General features: G+C 41.0%; 1 protein-coding gene across 1 annotated transcript in view; it reads left to right on the top strand.

The window, feature by feature from the left end:
- The first annotated feature begins 7234 nt into the window (after positions 1–7234).
- Positions 7235–14244, top strand: part of PPP2R5A (protein phosphatase 2 regulatory subunit B'alpha) — a 63810-nt gene continuing 56800 nt past the window's right edge. Inside the window, exon 1 of the mRNA XM_084865554.1 lies at positions 7235–8189. Within this exon, the coding sequence (XP_084721680.1) occupies positions 8003–8189 (187 nt within the window). The 5' untranslated portion in view covers positions 7235–8002. The remainder of the gene's footprint in view (positions 8190–14244) is intronic.

Genomic DNA, 14244 nt, shown 5'->3' with positions numbered 1-14244 from the left:
TGGTTGTACCTGAGAGAATTAAAAGAGAGCACGAACAAGGAACCAAAATTCCTCTGTCCCTTTCCACGTATGCTGGCCTCTGTTAGTCCTATGTCCTTGAGCCTGGTGGCAAGGTATCCAGATTTGAGATGTCTTACTTCCCTCAGTCCAGTGATTAGTGACCCTATTCCCTGGGGAGGGAGGGTCAGTCCCCTTCCAGTCATGTTTATCATTGGCACATCATGTCTCATGACAACAGTTTAACTTTAGAATAAAAATTTGAGGCAGGAAGGCAGTCTGCATTTTTCAAATCCAAATGGGTTAGTACCCAAACTCACACTGAAGTTAGTTCTAAGGCCTGAATCATGCCTCTTCTGATTCCCACCATGCTGGCTCCCCTTCTCCCTTGCCAATTCACCATCACTTTGGAGGCACAAAAATGCAAAACAAACTTGAACCTTGTGTTGAGAGTTAAGCCCATGAGTCATGGTTGAACAACAGCTTCTTTCTCTCCACATTAGCGGTGTTTTTCCTCCACTGTGGCCCAAACAAAAACCAACCAAGCGACATTAACCCATTCGGTAGTTACAGAGTGCCTGTTATGGAGCAAGCACTGTGTTTAGGTTCTATAATGGCCCAGGCAGTAAGGTGTCTTCTCCTGATAGGGAGGTTTGTAAGTGCAGAGGGCAGGAGAGGAGGGCGCCTGTCCTATTCACTTTCAAGTGGTCAGTCAGCCAAGACTAATGCAGAAGGAAGGATTTCCAAACCCCTTAAATACCTGGGTGTGGGGAAGGCTCTGAGGGCAAGAGGAAGGAAGCCCTGGGAATGAGCTGTCTGAGATCGGCAAGAGAACTGAGAGGGATAAAACCTGGGGTGGCTTACTAAAATTGGATGAGGCTAGCACTAGTCTTTAAAGGACTATGGCAGAAGGAGCTTTGGCTTGAGTTCTAGGACTGCACTGCAGGATGGGTATCCACTTTGCTCCCTCCCTGACTTTTGCTCTGTCCCTGGCTACCACCTTTGCCTTTCTCACATCCCACATCAACTGGGTTGGACCCTTTCACACTTATCTCAAACTTTTGCATAAAACCTTATCTTTTCAGTGACAGCTCTTTGTTCTTTGTAGAGGATATGTTGATATCTCAAGTTAAAATTCTTCCCCCCCCCCCCCCCCCCCCCCCCCCCCCGCCTAAAAATTTTCCAAATGTTCCCAGTTGTTGATCAAACATTTTTTTTAAAAGCAATTATGTGTTATGGGGAATTCACAAATTATAAAATATTTATCCTAACCTGGCCAGGGATTCATACAATAAGCAATACAAGGTAGTATATAATTATACACAAAAGATGTTCAGGAATTTAGAGGAGAGAGAGACACCATACTGGGCTGGAGTCCACATTGAGGGCCTCATGGGAAAGTGGGCCTTCAGTCTAGATGCCAAGTAGAACAAGGGAGGCTCTAAGTAAGGAGGGTTTAGGGAACAAATACGTGCAGAGGAGTTTCTCAAAGAATAATAAAAATTACGTTTAACAACTATAGAGGCCCTTATGGCCCAGCTGGTATGGCTCAGTGGTTGAGCAACAACCTATAAACCAGGAATTCAGTGTTCGATCCCCAGTGAGGGCACATACCAGGGTAGTGGACTCAATCCCCGGTGTGGGGCCTGCAGGAGGCAGCCAATCAGTGATTCTCTCTTATCATTGATGTTTCTATCTCTCTCCCTCTCCTTTCCTCTCTGGAATAAAAAAATATTAAAATAAATAGCCCCTTATGGTTTCCAACTGCTTTCACATACACTATTGAGTTTAAGAATGGTGAGCTGAGCCAGATAACACAGACTTCTGAATACCAGCTAAGATCTAGGAAATACATCAAGTGGTGGGCAATTGTTTATATCCTATCTCATTTAATTAAAGAAGAAACCTTGTAGGGTGGATGCTGTTATCACAATTTTACAAATGAGACAAATGAATAAATAATGGTTAAGGAATTTCTCGAGATTATTAATAATACCACCAATAGCTATGCTATTACACATGGTGATTACTATGTGCTAGGCACTATGTAAGTATTCTCATCACAACTCAATAAAGTAAGAACTGTTGTTATCCCCACTTTGAGATGGGAAAAACTGAAGCATGGAGATGGTAAACAACTTGCCCAATATACGCAACCATGAAGTGTCAGAGACGAGATTTGAATTCAGCCCATCTGGTTTCAGAGGCGGAGCTCTGAAGCCTCTACCCTAGAGCAGAGCTGCTTATTAAAATATAATGTTATAGTGTTGTTTATCGATTATAGCTCAATAAAACTGAAAGAAATGTAGTGCAAACCACAAATGTGAACCACATAAGTGAGTTTAAATATTTAATAGCCACATTAAAAAGAAAAAAGAAACAGGTAAAATTAATTTTAACAGGTTTGTTTAACCAAATATCACCCAAATATTATCAATTCAACATGTAATCAATATAAAAATTAATTATGTATTTCACATATATATGTGAAATCTTCTAAATCTATGTGTATTTTCAAACTTAGAGTACTTTTTGATTCAAATGCTAAATTTGCACCAGAAACATTTGGTCTATATTTATATATCCTACAATTGGTAGTTGAAAGCATAGATTCACATGCCCAAGTTATTCCAAACATACTTAGAAGTTTTTCAATAATTGAGTCAAGTTTCAAAAACCATTTTTTAAATATTTGCATCCATATTGTCAAACATGTTTCCTTAATTTTAGGAGAAATGATCTGACTTTGAAGCAAAGTCTACCAGTTTCAAAACTGTCTAAGTAATTCAATAACTCTTGTGTTAAACTCAGTATTATTAAATTCAAAGGAGTGTCACATATATTTAAAAGCAATTATGAATTCATCAATATTAATAGTTATTCATATTTTTCCTTAAGGTTTTACAACTAATTTACATAATGCTCTTGCTTACAATGAAAATCGTTGGTATATTAACTCGTGTTTAAAATGTGTTAAATTGTCATTGCTGGTTATTTTGAAGATTTTCAATTTTGACAGAAATTCTTAGACTTCCTAGCTAGATCACAAATATATTTTTTCTTTCTTGGAAATTCAGATTTAACTCATTCCTATGCAGTGTGATATCAGTGAGAAAACATAAATCACACTACTGTCTTTTTGTCTTTGATTGTTGAATATTTGGCAGGTTTCAAAAAATCTTGTAAATCTTGAATTAAAGTAAACAGTTCAAGAAATTCGTTGGGATCAAAACAATGTTTTCATATCTAGCTGGTATTTTTCTTTGACAGATGTAAAACCTCTACAGTGTCTACACCAATGACTTTTTCCATAAATTTGAAAGTCTCTTGAGGCAGAACACATCCGAAGTGTTAATTGGGCATGATTTCCTCTAAAGCTGAAGGAAAGCCCTTGCAATTTTTCAAAAGTTAAATCTGTTGAAATTTGATATAGTTAGAAAGATTTTGTATTCAATGGGCCATTATTTAGTGGCTTCGTTGAAGAGCTTTTATTTTTTTGTAAACTATCCTTTTTCATTTTTTTCTTATAATGTTCAAACAAAAATTTTATAACTGAAATTATAATTTATTTTATTATCTTTCCAATGTAAGATGGTTTTCTTCTTTGCTCAAGAATCCAAGTCATCTTATGGATACCAAAGTTATAAGCTCAGACCCGACTAAAAATTGTTCTAAAAATGTTTGTGGGCCATTTAATTCTAATTTCAGGACAAGCTTAGACCTACTACTTAGCCACAATCCCCCTGAACGCCACACAGGTTCAACAAGATCTCTCCATTCTGCCTGGTGGAACTTGAATGTTCCTCAGCCCAGCTCAGGAACTATATAATTTATAGCGACCTAAGGAATTCTCTTTGCCGAGTCTCATGTAGTTGCGTCCTATGCAGCTTAATATTCAGTCTAAGATTCAAAGAACTCAAGATTTCTGGAGTTTTCCAGTGTTTCCCAAACTTTTGACATATGTGTACCCTTTCTATAATTTTTGTAACGCCGAGTACCCCTCGTACTCATGAGAACGTAGAATTAGGCGCAGCTAAGCATGGTGCAGTGCATATCCCCACCAAACTCTGGTGCAACACGTACCCCCACCAAACTCTTCCTGTACCCCTGTGGGTACGCGTACCACACTTTGGGAAACACTGGTCTATGCATATGTACCTCTTCTCTGGTACTCTGTCTCAGCCTCCCCAAACTCTGATTTTTTTGGTCTTCATTTCAGCTAGATTGTCACATCTACTTGGGCCCACCTTCCTTGTGGTCTGAAAAGTGCCTCCATGCAGAAAGCCAGGAATATTGGAGGGATCACTGCATTCTGCACTGTGTGTTGTATAATGAAAACAAGTATTTCATACATTTTGTCCAATTTCTTGTTTACCGGTAAGAGGGCAAGTCTAGTTCCAGCTCATTTTCATATCCTGAAGTGGAATTTTCTTCATTGCAATTGCTTCTGGCACTGCTAAATTTTTTTCTTGCTAAAGCCCATAAATATATCTTTCTGGACAAGTCAAATTGTCTTATCTTTCTTTCTTCCCTGCTGTGACTGACAGGCTATTACTTCCTTTCTCCCCAGGAATCTAAAGGATTGCATTTCTCTCATTTTTGTTTTAGCAACCCATCTGCTCCTCTAGCTTTTTCTCTGCTGGTGTTACTTTAGCGTCACTTTTCTCTTGTGTGGGCATCCTCAAGAGTGATCCTTGAGGCTCTTTCTCTTCCATTATCCAACTCCTTTTTGGGGATCCCTACTGTAATGCATGAGGGTTGGCAGTATGTCTGCTGGCTGGATCAAATACAAGTTGAGAAGGATTCTCTCCTTATCTGGGTTTCCCCTTTTATAAGTGCCCAAGTACAGCTCAGTCTCACCATTTGTAAAACACAGAGGCCCTACATTCTCCAAAATTTAAAAATACATGTAGTACATATAAACTGTGTAGAAAATGGTATAATAAACACCCACCAATCTAATATCCAATTAAATTACATATACATAAAGCATTACAGATATATAATAGTTAGAGCCCTCAGTGTATCTCTCTCAATTCTCCTCTCAACATCCCCCTTTTTACCTTCCTTCTAGAAAGTAGCAAGACCACTGAATTTGATGTTTTTAATTTCCATGAAACACACACACACATACATAGCATTATACATACACATATACATATACATATAATATACATATATATTTATGCCCAATCCTACAGCTCAAGTGTAAATCTCATCTCCTCTACCTTGGCACTCACAAACATTGTCCTGAATGATAAATTATCTTTCCCTGAATATGCACCTCATCTTTCCCCTAGAGCTCATGCTCCCTTAAGGTTGATACCATACCGTTTAGCCATCGGCTTTGCTCATATTAGACCAAATAAACAGATGTCGTTGCTTGTTTGGTTCATAGGGTGTCCAACCTTCCAGGTTTGCCCAGGATGTAGGGAGGTCCTGGGACAGGAGACTTTCGGTGTTAGAACTGGGAAAGTCTCTAGCAAACCAGGATAAGTTGGTCACCCTATGGTTACCTAAACATCTGTGGACATCTGTGTGGACATCAGTGTTTTTCCTGCTCTGTTCCCATAGTTGAATTTTACTTGTGATTTTTCTCCACTGTCTCATTCATAGCTGTTTTCCAAGCACTTGGAATGGACAAATTAATGAATATTTTCTGAATGAATGAATAAGGAGCATCATTATATCTTGTGAAAATAACATTTTCATTCTGGATAAAAGGACCTCATAGTTCCACAAATACAAAATTTGTTAAGTGTTAGGCAAGCTTATGGTGGTGACAAGTCTGAGCCATTCAATTTCATATGGTAGTTCTATTCTTAATTTTTTGAGGAATTCCCATTTTTTCCATAGTGACTGTACTAATTTACATTCCTACCAATAATGAAGATATGGATCCATCAGTGCAAAACTGCCAAGTCAAAGGGAGGCAGGTTATTCATTTATTTTTATTTCCTAAGTTTAAATTTAGGCTTAACAATTTTTTATATTCCTTCTACTCCGCAAGTGTTTAACCATTTTTATGTAAACGACAAATCGATTTCTGAATTTTGGTTAGTACTTGCTGTATTTTGGATAGTGAGGGTCTTAAAATGGGGTAGAGAGAGAACAATTTGGTTCTCTTTTACTTCTCATATAATATTTTTATTAAGCATCACTATACGGAAAACACTGCTCTAAAAATGTCCTTGTCCTTGAGAAGTTTAAAATTTAGACAAAATCTCCAAGGAAGAGATCCCAGTAAGAGTTAAGTGGCAATCCCCAAATCTGCAAACCACTGATCAGCAAATTTGTCCCGGTTCTGTTGTGGTAGTTGAAGGCCTTTGGCTGAAGAAGGCGTGAAGATTAGTGGGATACTAAGTTGATATGAGAAACCTACGCTTGGAGGGTGCAGATTTGTAGAAATCTTTGAAGTAGTAGATGCTAGATTGCCCAAGCCTGGCGCGAAAATAATTCCCCAGAACCGCGGTGCCAACGTCACTCCACAGCCGCCCATTTACGCCGCAACCACCAACTCTGCGGCTTAAGGCGAGTGAGGCTCCAAGGCCCGCCCACGAGCCCAGTACCCTCGCTCCGATTGGACAAGCTTACTTCCTCGCCTTTCCCGAGCTCCTCCGCCCGTCAATTACCCTCCTCGCCCTTTGCCCCTCCCCCTTTTTGGTGATTTAACATCACACGCTGCTTCCCGCCCCAGCCCTCAAACGCCTCACTAGTCGCTTCAGTTCCTCATTGGCCAGCCAGAGAGGAGGGGGAAGGGAAGGGGCATTCTGTTTTACTCCCTAAAACTACCCCCTGTAGTTTCCTGGTCTTCTCTTGAGCTGTCAGGCGGGGAGCGACGGCCCGGAGCTGTCACTCGAGCGTGCAAAGACGCTCACTGGTTGGAGGGGCACTACCCTCCCAAGGAAAATTCACCGCTCCGTTGTGACGCGGGCGGCGTTCCGCTCGCCGTCTTCACTTACGATTGGCTGCGAGCACAGTCCGTCACACAAACCACGCCCCATTCCGCTGCCTAACCTCTCCGCGGGATACACTTTCCAGGACGCCACGCCTCACCGCGTTACCGCCGCTGAGCCCTGCAATTGGCTGAGGGAGCTGGCATGCTTTCCCACCCACAACTCCCTCCCAAGTATTCCGAGGCTGGCGGGACCCCGCGGAAGTTGTCAATCTCCGCCCTTCCCCGCCCCTCGCGAGGCCCCGCCCCCGGGCCTCACGCCCCGGCGCGCGCACACGCACACTCACTCCCCCCCCCTCCCTCGCGCGTCCCCACCAAGTTGTAGCGGACGCTCGCAGGGGGTTCTGCGTGGGCGGCGGAAGGGCGCGTGGGGGAGGGCGCTCCGGCTGCTCCGCACCCCGACGGGCGCTGGTGTGCTCGCCCAGAGCCCGGGCGGCGGGTTACCGCCACGGGAGATGAGGGGACCGCGCTGACTGGGAAGAGCGGGCACCGCGGCAGAGGCTCGAAAGGGACCCGCGATGGCAGCGCCTCGGGAGGAGACTCCAAGGAAGGCGGCGGGTGGCTCTGGCAGCGGACGCTGAGGTGCTGCTGGCCGGTCGACTCGCAAACTGGACCGAAGGCACGAGAGGCGCGCCCCGGGATCCGCATCCGCGCCCGGTGCTCCGTCGCCTCGGTTAGTCTAAACTTCAGGCTCCCTTCCACCCGCCCTCGGCGCCCGGAGTCAACAACTTCTTGGCCCCGCTGCGCCCCCCGCCCTTGCCTCCGTCGGCCCCGGGAGCCCGCCGCGCGGCGGGGACCAGGAACCTCCGGCCCTGAGATGCGCTCGTGAGGCGTTGGCGGGCGGCGAGGAGAAGCTCGGCGGCGCCCGGGAGCGGGAAGACGGTGTGGCCGGGGGCACGGGGCGGAGGGGCGCGACCGCTCCGCGCCTCACCCCCGCCTCCTCCTCCTCCTCCTCCTCCTCCCCCTCCTCCCCCCTCCCCCCTCCTCCTCCCGCCGCCGTCCGTTCGGCGCTAGCAGCAGCCGGAGCTGGCAAGCGCCTGGGCCGCGGAGATGTCGGCGTCGTCGCCGCCGGCGGCGGCGGGGGCTGCCAGTGCCGCCATCTCGGCCTCGGAGAAAGTGGACGGCTTCACCCGGAAATCGGTGCGCAAGGCGCTGAGGCAGAAGCGCTCCCAGGGCTCGTCGCAGTTCCGCACCCAGGGCAGCCCCGTGGAGCTGCAGCCCCTGCCCCAGCTCAAAGGTAAGTTTTGCAAAAGGGGCGCCCGCAGAGTCATTTCCTTCCGGGCCTCTGGCTGCCCCGCTGAGGCGGGTGGTGCCAGGCGCGTTCCCCGCGGTTCCCCCTCCGATTCCAACAGGTTTGCTGTGTGAAGAGTTGCCTTTTTCCCCCTCTCCCCCGGATTCCCATCAACTCTTGCCATCTGAGAGGAGCAGGCCAACCTTCCCCACCTGAGCGCCCGCTCACCTGCCCTCCTCGTTATTGGAACTCGCCCAGCGCGTCCAGGGAGGGGGTCTTGCCTCTTCCCCAGGCTTGCCTCCCCCCACACCCCTACCCCCACCCCGTTTCTTGCTTTGAACAACCTGTCTAACCTTCCGACCTTCGCTCTCCCGAGACCCACCACCTCTTTTCGGACTAAGTAGTTCGTCTCTACGTGCTTACCCCTCTCCTAATTCCCTCTCGTTGATTTGTTCCTAAGAGTCTCACAGACCCGCACTCCTAATGGAAACAAAAGTTACCTGGCCTTTCGATACAGTGAGAACGAAAAAAAACCCTAAAATATCTGCGCGGTATAGTTAGTGTCTTATTATTAACTGGGTCGTCAGGTTTCAATGTTATCTTTTGGCCCAAAGACGGGAAAGACTTAAAATGTTTCGAGACGTTGTACACAGAGAATGTGGAGAAGGAGTAAGGAGTGAGTGAAGTGTTGCTTTGCAATGGAATGGGAGCTTAGTTCGCTGAGCAGTGATCCCATGGACCTGGTCGGCTTGTACAGTAACTCAAATTGGTGTCCTTGCCGAATGCCTTGTAGGAGAACTTGGCTCACTTTTCCCACTTAAGTTTAGAGGATTTTTAAATACATTGTTTCCCGGTGTTCTAGTTGAATCTTTGTGAATTGTTGTCTTCGTTTTTAAGAGATCGAAACCATCATAGAACAAGATGATGATGCTCCTAGTTAAAACAATTTTCCGACGAAAGAAACCTGATAGAAATCTAGATCATCTGTTTTGCAATAAAATTAAAGGTTTATACTAAAATAGATAAATGTTCAGCAGATTTTTCAACCCATTTATCCTCTTCAAGGCCAATCTGGTTCTGATTTGCCTTTGGGCCTATGAATCCAGCCTTAGTTTGGCTAGGAGTCTAAAGAAAACCCCAGATCAAATCACAGTTGACCTACATACAATAGCTCTGGAACCCCATTCAGACCGTACATGGCCCTGCTTCTAAGTCAAGAGCATCCTACAGCCAGAATCAAACTGGCTTTTAAAAGAAAGTTTTATTTAAGGTATATGTAGCCTGTGCTACTGCATTGATAACTTGCTTTTTAGCATACAAAAATTGTTAACATTTATATATTATAGTCAATTGATAAACCACAAGGTAGGCATTACCAAGACTTCAATTCTTGAGTGATGTCGTAGCTATAAAAGAATTATCAACTTATCTATTATGGATTGCTATTCATGGATTTTAAAACTTAATTACAATATCATAGTTTCATATTGCTGATTTTCTTCATAAAATTGTTGAATTGTTTTTACAGTTTGAAGGTTTAGTGCTAGTGTTTTTCTTTCACATATATTTCATTTGCTTTTTAGTAAAGTATTATAGTTCTTTAATATTCTTACTGGTATAATATTTACTTTTACTTAACATAAATAATTGGATATTAAACATGGTTGGTTCAAGCCATGAGATGCAGCTTTAATACATTTTGTTTTTTAAATGGCAAAAATATGCAGTCAGCCATCTAAGTTATATGGCTTATAGTTCAATAAGTTGAAGGTGCAATTGAATGTCTTATTTATAGAATTTTGGTCACAGCTAGAGGAAAAAAGAGGAGTGGAATTTTAGGTTATTTATATATATTTTGCAAGAAAATATAATTTATACAAATTTGATTGAGGGAAATTAAGATCGTTACTTAGATTACTTCTATTAGGAAAAACTACTTTTACTCCAGATGCCAAAATGCTTGAAAAGTGATTTAAAAAAAAAAATTGCAATTGCTTCACTTGGTACTTTGGCAGTGTACTTGATACCACAGCATTCTGTGCTTTTTCTGTCAGTAGTAGTTTTTTCCATTTGTGGCCTTAACAAAAACCAGTGGAAAGCCCTTCAGTATGTGTATGAAAGAAAATTTTTCTTCTGCTCTGAAGTATTAGTTTAGTGTAGAGTGATTCAGTTATCTGTAGGCATCCAAGATTTTTCTGGTGTTTTTACCTGCTTGTGTTAACACTTTGTCCATATGGATCTAAAATAGAAAAGTGCCTGCTATTTTCCTCAAAACATACTGAAGGTATGAATTAACAAAAAAATAAGACAGCTTTTTCATCTGTAAGGAGTTTATTTTGCAAAATCATTTAGTAAGTGGATTGCAAGTTTTTAATGTTGAAAATGGTCAGAGTAAATTTTCTGTTTTGCTATAGAAAGTATTTAATAGCCCAACCAGCATGGCTCAGTGGTTGAGCATTGACCTGTGAAACAGGAGGTCACGGTTCGATTCCCGGTCAGGGCACGTGCCCAGGTTGTGGGCTTGATCCCCAGTGGTGTGCGAGGAGGAGACAGCCAATCAATGATTCTTTCTCATCATTGATGTTTCTATATCTCTCTCTTCCTCTCACTTCCTCTCTGAAATCAATAAAAAAAAAATTTTAAGTAATAAGCCTTGTTAAAAGAATTTTTAAAAATGAGATACTGCCGAAACCGGTTTGGCTCAGTGGATAGAGCGTCAGCCTGTGGACTAAAAAGTCCCAGGTTCGATTCCTGTCAAGGGCATGTACCTCGATTGCGGGCAAATCCCTGTTGGGGAGTGTGCAGGAGGCAGCTGATCAATGTCTCTCTCTCATCGATGTTTCTAACTCTCTATCTTTCTCCCTTCCTCTCCTTAAAAAATCAATAAGATATATTTTTTAAAAATGAGATACTGTTGTTATGAAACTGGTATTTAAAAATATACTGTCTTATATTGTATAATTTAAATTTTTTTTTCCAAAACACTTTTTAAGTTTCTTGTTAATTTTATAAGCACCTCAGAACAAGGTACTAAAAAAACAAAAGTAGGAGCATCTTATCAATTTTTTTTCTGTACTTAAATTTATAGTAGTATAGGACTTTTTTTCTACCTTAAACTTCTGGTAACCAACAGTTAGGAAACTTTTAACTTTTCAAAAATATGTTATTCACAGTTGGAAGTTTTTCAGTCTCTAACTTTTTTTTTTTGTTTTTTTAAGAGAAAGTGGCTTTTTTTTTTTGTGTGTGTGTGTGTGTGTGTTGTTGTTGTTAATCCTCACCTGAGGATATTTTTCCATTGATTTTTAGAGTGGAAGGCAGGGGAAGAGACACATTGATTGGTTGCCTCTTGCAAGCACCCCCTAACCAGGCCAGGGATCAAGCCTGCAACCTAGGTACATGCCCTTGATCAGAATTGAATTCAGGACCCTTCAGTCTACAGGCCAATCAATGCTCTATCCACTGAGCCAAACCGGCTAGGGCTGTTTAACTATTTTTAAGTCTGAAGGTTTGGTTTGATAATGTAGTCGATATCTTATATTTATAAAACATGTAGCCTTTACAAATTACTTTACACTTTCTAAAAAATTATAACTCATAACCAGTGAAACAGTCCAAAGGTGTGTAACTCCTCATCTCTGGTATGCCTTGCTTTTTCACACCTGTAGTATGACAAGGCACAAGCTCAATGTCACTTTATAAACATTATATTTCATTGGGTCATCCCAGTAACTCTGTGTAAGACCAATGTTATTCCCATTTTATCCATGAGAAAATTGAAGTTTAAATAGCTTAGTTTCAGGCCTGTGATTATTTATTAGGATGGTGTTGCAACTAACACTGGTACCTAGATCAAATTATTTCAATATTTTTGCTGGTAATCTATATGAAAATTTGAAGCAGTAAGATAGAACGAGTTGAGTCCATGGGGTCAGTTCAGAGTCATGGTCAGATTTTTAATCTGAGTTGTTTTCCTTATCTGTAAAATGGGGATAATACCTTCAGTCTCTAGGATTATGGGGATTAAGTGAAATAATGTAATTAAAGTGCCTAAAAATAGATAGTCAAAGAATGTTAGCTTCCATTGGCTTTAATATTTGAGAATCCAGATTAAAATTTTTTTAAAATGAAGGGTTCACATAAATTGTAAGCTTTCCTAATGTACTTACAGTATGCTTTCGTTTATAATCAGTATCAGATACGATTTATGTGAAGTGAAGTAACATTTTTTCAACATAAGTGTGGAAGTGGAAATAGGGTAGAGTTAGACTCTTTAAAATATTGAATGCTGTAGTTAGAAGTTTTTACCAAGCAAAGAAACCGAGTTAATCAATAAAAGTATATAGATGTGCATTTCTCATAGGAGATAGCCAGTAAATAAACAAAGAACTGAAATGAAGCTGGTTTTGAAATTGAAGTCTCCTTCAGATGAGGTGAAGAACTTTCAAATATCACTCAGATTATTGTTGGTATATTCTTAGAAACTGGTCCCACTGGAATTATGGAGGCCAGTAGCAGGTGTTGATTTGAAGTACCTTGCTTTCTTTAGGAGAAAAACATCTTTTTCCCTTGAGTTATGTGATCTTTTAGGGTAACAGGAACAAGAACACTGACATGATCTGAAGTTTCATAACTATCTGAACTTTTTTGTCAGGGGAAAACACTACTAACTCAACATTTAAGGTTTGTAGATCTTCTCAAAGTAATCATTTCATCAAAGCCCCAAATCCCTTTTTGTAATCAAATGACACTAAAGAGTTGAAATTCATCAGAGTATGTTAAGAAAAAGGTTTGTTTACAAAGGGATATAACATTTTAGAACTATTTCCTGGAAGTAATGTCATATTTTTTTCTGGAAGATTTATTTTGTAATTTTTAAAAACTTTTTCGGGATATATGGCACTTCTTAGATTGATATTGGGTCAATTGCTGGTTTTCACATGAAGATTTTTTTGGTCTAATTTAGTGTTTTCAGAATTGCTAGTTAGGGTCAAATTTCTTTTCTCCCAATTTTATTACATCCTTTTTTTCTTAATTGAATTTTGGATTATTTTCAAAAATGACTAATTTGATGTGATAATCCACTAAAATGTATTTACTAAAATAGTGTGATCATTAAGATAGAGCACCACCTGTCAATAAATACTAGTGGACTAGTTGTTTTCCTGCATCATTGATGACTCACAGTTGCTTTGTGCAGTTGTTTAACTCTTTGAACCTTAGTTTAATCATTTTTACTGGTAAAAATAAACTTGATAAAATTACAAAGATGAATTAGTCCTTAATGAGTTATTGTCCCTCTTTGGATTACAAAGCTTCATCAACAAAAACAACACATTTGGGAAATAGATTTTTGTGGTTTATATTTTAAATATAAATTTTTTAAATTTGTATAAAGCTGGGGATAGAGACCAGCTCTGTAGTTCTCAAACCTGGCTCTCTACTTGGAGAGCTTTAAAAGTTGTTCTCCACCCTAGAGAGATTCTAAATTAATTGGTGTAAGGTAGAATTCATACATTTGTATTTTTAAAACCCCTTGGGGTGGTTCTAATGTGCAGCCAGGATTGAGAATCACTGGTATAACATTATCTGCCTATCAGTTTAATTAATTAATTAAGACTTTGTCTGTTTCTCTCTGATATTCATGGCTCATTACCACCTTATTAACATTTCCTGCCCTCATGTCACCTCCTGCTATTTACTTTTCACTCTCTTAACTTTGCTGCCCCCTGTGGCTAATCAGGTTCTTTCCTGAAGGGGATAGTGCTGTCCAAGATTCTGGAGTTTTAGGTATGATGAAATGATTCTATTGGATTTTTCTTTAGTTATCATGAAACTTGACTATTATAATTTGAAACTAAGTGGCCAGTTTTTCTTTCCTTTGTGATTTTTGGAGCTGTGGCTGAGCTGTCAAGTAAAAGTGATAGAAATTTATCTCATTTTAATCCCATATTTCAAGGTAATATTCCAGTGACTTTGGAATGTAAAAATATTTGCTATATGCTCAAAGCATTGTTCTGTTTCTTGAAGATTTAGAATTAATATTACTATATGTGTTGAATAG

Source organism: Pipistrellus hanaki (genome assembly GCF_964339955.1).
Source record: "Pipistrellus hanaki genome assembly, chromosome: 18".
Taxonomy (NCBI): Eukaryota; Metazoa; Chordata; class Mammalia; order Chiroptera; family Vespertilionidae; genus Pipistrellus; species Pipistrellus hanaki.
Note: the sequence above shows the minus strand (reverse complement) of the source record. Positions and strands in the feature narration are given on the sequence as shown.